We start from the raw sequence: 1,921 nt of genomic DNA on the forward strand, positions 1-1,921 counted from the left end.
TTTCTATCCACTTAGCTTAGATGATATATTATGAGAATTAGTTAATGCTTGTCTGTCACTCTACCCTTGGATTATCTTAACCCCTGCTTAGAATATGATTATCACAAGTAATATATAAATTATTAGTCGAGTTCTCTCTACATGATCTTCCCACGGGATAAAATAAATACGATACCCTTGGAATACTCTCGAGTGAAATACTACAATGGTATATCCGTGCGCTTGCGGATGAACTCTGTAACCATAATATACCATAAGTATTTCTATGCCATTGCTGGGAATTATATTTCTATTAATGTCGTTAAGAAATACCAACAAGCATTTCTGGCGCCGTTACCGGGGAAGATTCATAATAGAGATTACTTGAACTAATACTTTATATTTACCTATGTATAAACATTTTCCTTTGCAGGCTAACCTTGGTTGTTTTCATTTTTTGTTGTGAAAACAGGGTAGTGCATAACTGGTTTCAACTTGCCAGAAAACTTCAAAGAAAATCCAGAAGCTTTCTTCCGGAGTGTTAGGCCGCGAGTCGTTGCTCCACAGAAAACTCTACCGACATTGAAACTAGTCGTACCAGCGTCACCGACCTTCAAGACTATGGCTAACAAGACTCTCCGCGAGTTCGCTGCTCCTTCGGCTGACAATGTGGCCATTGGGCCGCAGGTCAACATAGGGGACTTGGATTTCGACTTGAAGTCAAGCCTCATCACGATGGCGCAGGCTAGCCCGTTCTGTGGCAAGCCTAATGAGGATGTCAATGCTCATCTGCAACAGTTCCTGGAGATCTGTAGCACGTACACCATCAAGGGCGTCAGTCCTGACGCCGTCAGGCTACGACTGTTTCCGTTCTCCCTTCTCGGGAGAGCGAAGCAGTGGTTCTATGCCTACCGTGCTGCTGTCAATACCCGGGACAAATGCTCTATGGCATTCCTCTTGAAATTCTTCCCGATGGGCAAAACCAATGCCCTTCTTGGAAGGATTTCCAGTTTCTAGCATACGAGGGACGAGTCCATTCCTGAAGCATGGCAACGACTGCAGGAGTACGTAGCCGCCTGTCCTCATCATGGGATGGACAACTGGCTAATCCTGCAGAACTTCTACAATGGGCTCACCCCGATGTCCCGCGATCACCTAGACGCGGTAGCTGGAGGAGCTTTCTTCTCTAAAACGGTTCAAGGAGCCGTTGATCTAGTAGAGAAGATGGTCTCCAATATGGGTTGGAGCGAGGAACGACTCCAGACCCGTCAGCGAGGCATGCACACCGTCAAGGAGACCGAGTTACATGCTGCCAAGCTGGACCTCCTCATGAAGTGTTTGGACGACCACGAGAAACAGCCACAAGGCACCGTCAAGGCCTTGGACTCACACGTTACGTGTGAGGTCTGCGGCAACACGGGTCATTCTGGGAATGATTGCCCAAAAACCCGTGAGGAGGCGATGTACATGGGCAACAACAACGGGTATCGTCCACAAGGAGGTCAAGGGTGGAACCAACCACGCCCATATTATCAAGGAGGCAACAACAACGGTAATTTTTCTAACCAGCCCTCCTTGAAGGATCTTGTTTTTGCACAAGCTAAAACCCTTGATGCGCTAAGCAAAAAGCTTGCTGCCAATGACAAGATCCTATAGAACATAAGTGTTAAGTTAGATGGCTTTCCTTCCACTTTTCAAAACCAGCTAAGCTTCAATAAAACGATAGAAACCCAGCTAGCTCAGTTAGCATCTTTAGTCCCTGCAAATGAAACTGGGAGGATTCCAAGGCAGACCGACTCCTCCGTTGAAAATGTTAAGGCGATCACGACGAGGGGAGGTAAATCCACTCGTGATCCGCCGTATCCTAACCCTGCAGGAACTAATGGGATATCAAAAGAAGCGCCATCTAATGACTCGACTGACAAAGAGGTTCAGCGAGAAA

General features: G+C 46.6%; 1 protein-coding gene and 1 non-coding gene across 2 annotated transcripts; one reads left to right on the top strand and one right to left on the bottom strand.

Annotated features, from left to right (window-relative positions):
* Positions 1-600: 600 nt before the first annotated feature.
* On the top strand, positions 601-1,635 carry LOC136353509 (uncharacterized). The gene is made up of 2 exons (XM_066304508.1): positions 601-927; positions 1,096-1,635. Exons 1-2 carry the CDS (start codon positions 601-603, stop codon positions 1,633-1,635), a joined length of 867 nt encoding a protein of 288 aa, XP_066160605.1.
* LOC112936717 (small nucleolar RNA R71) lies at positions 967-1,073 on the bottom strand. Its single transcript, XR_003239141.1, has one exon. It is a non-coding gene; the product is annotated as a small nucleolar RNA R71 (small nucleolar RNA).
* Positions 1,636-1,921: the final 286 nt, after the last annotated feature.

The sequence above is a fragment of the Oryza sativa genome, chromosome 10 (genome assembly GCF_034140825.1).
Source record: "Oryza sativa Japonica Group chromosome 10, ASM3414082v1".
In the NCBI taxonomy this organism is placed as follows: domain Eukaryota; kingdom Viridiplantae; phylum Streptophyta; class Magnoliopsida; order Poales; family Poaceae; genus Oryza; species Oryza sativa.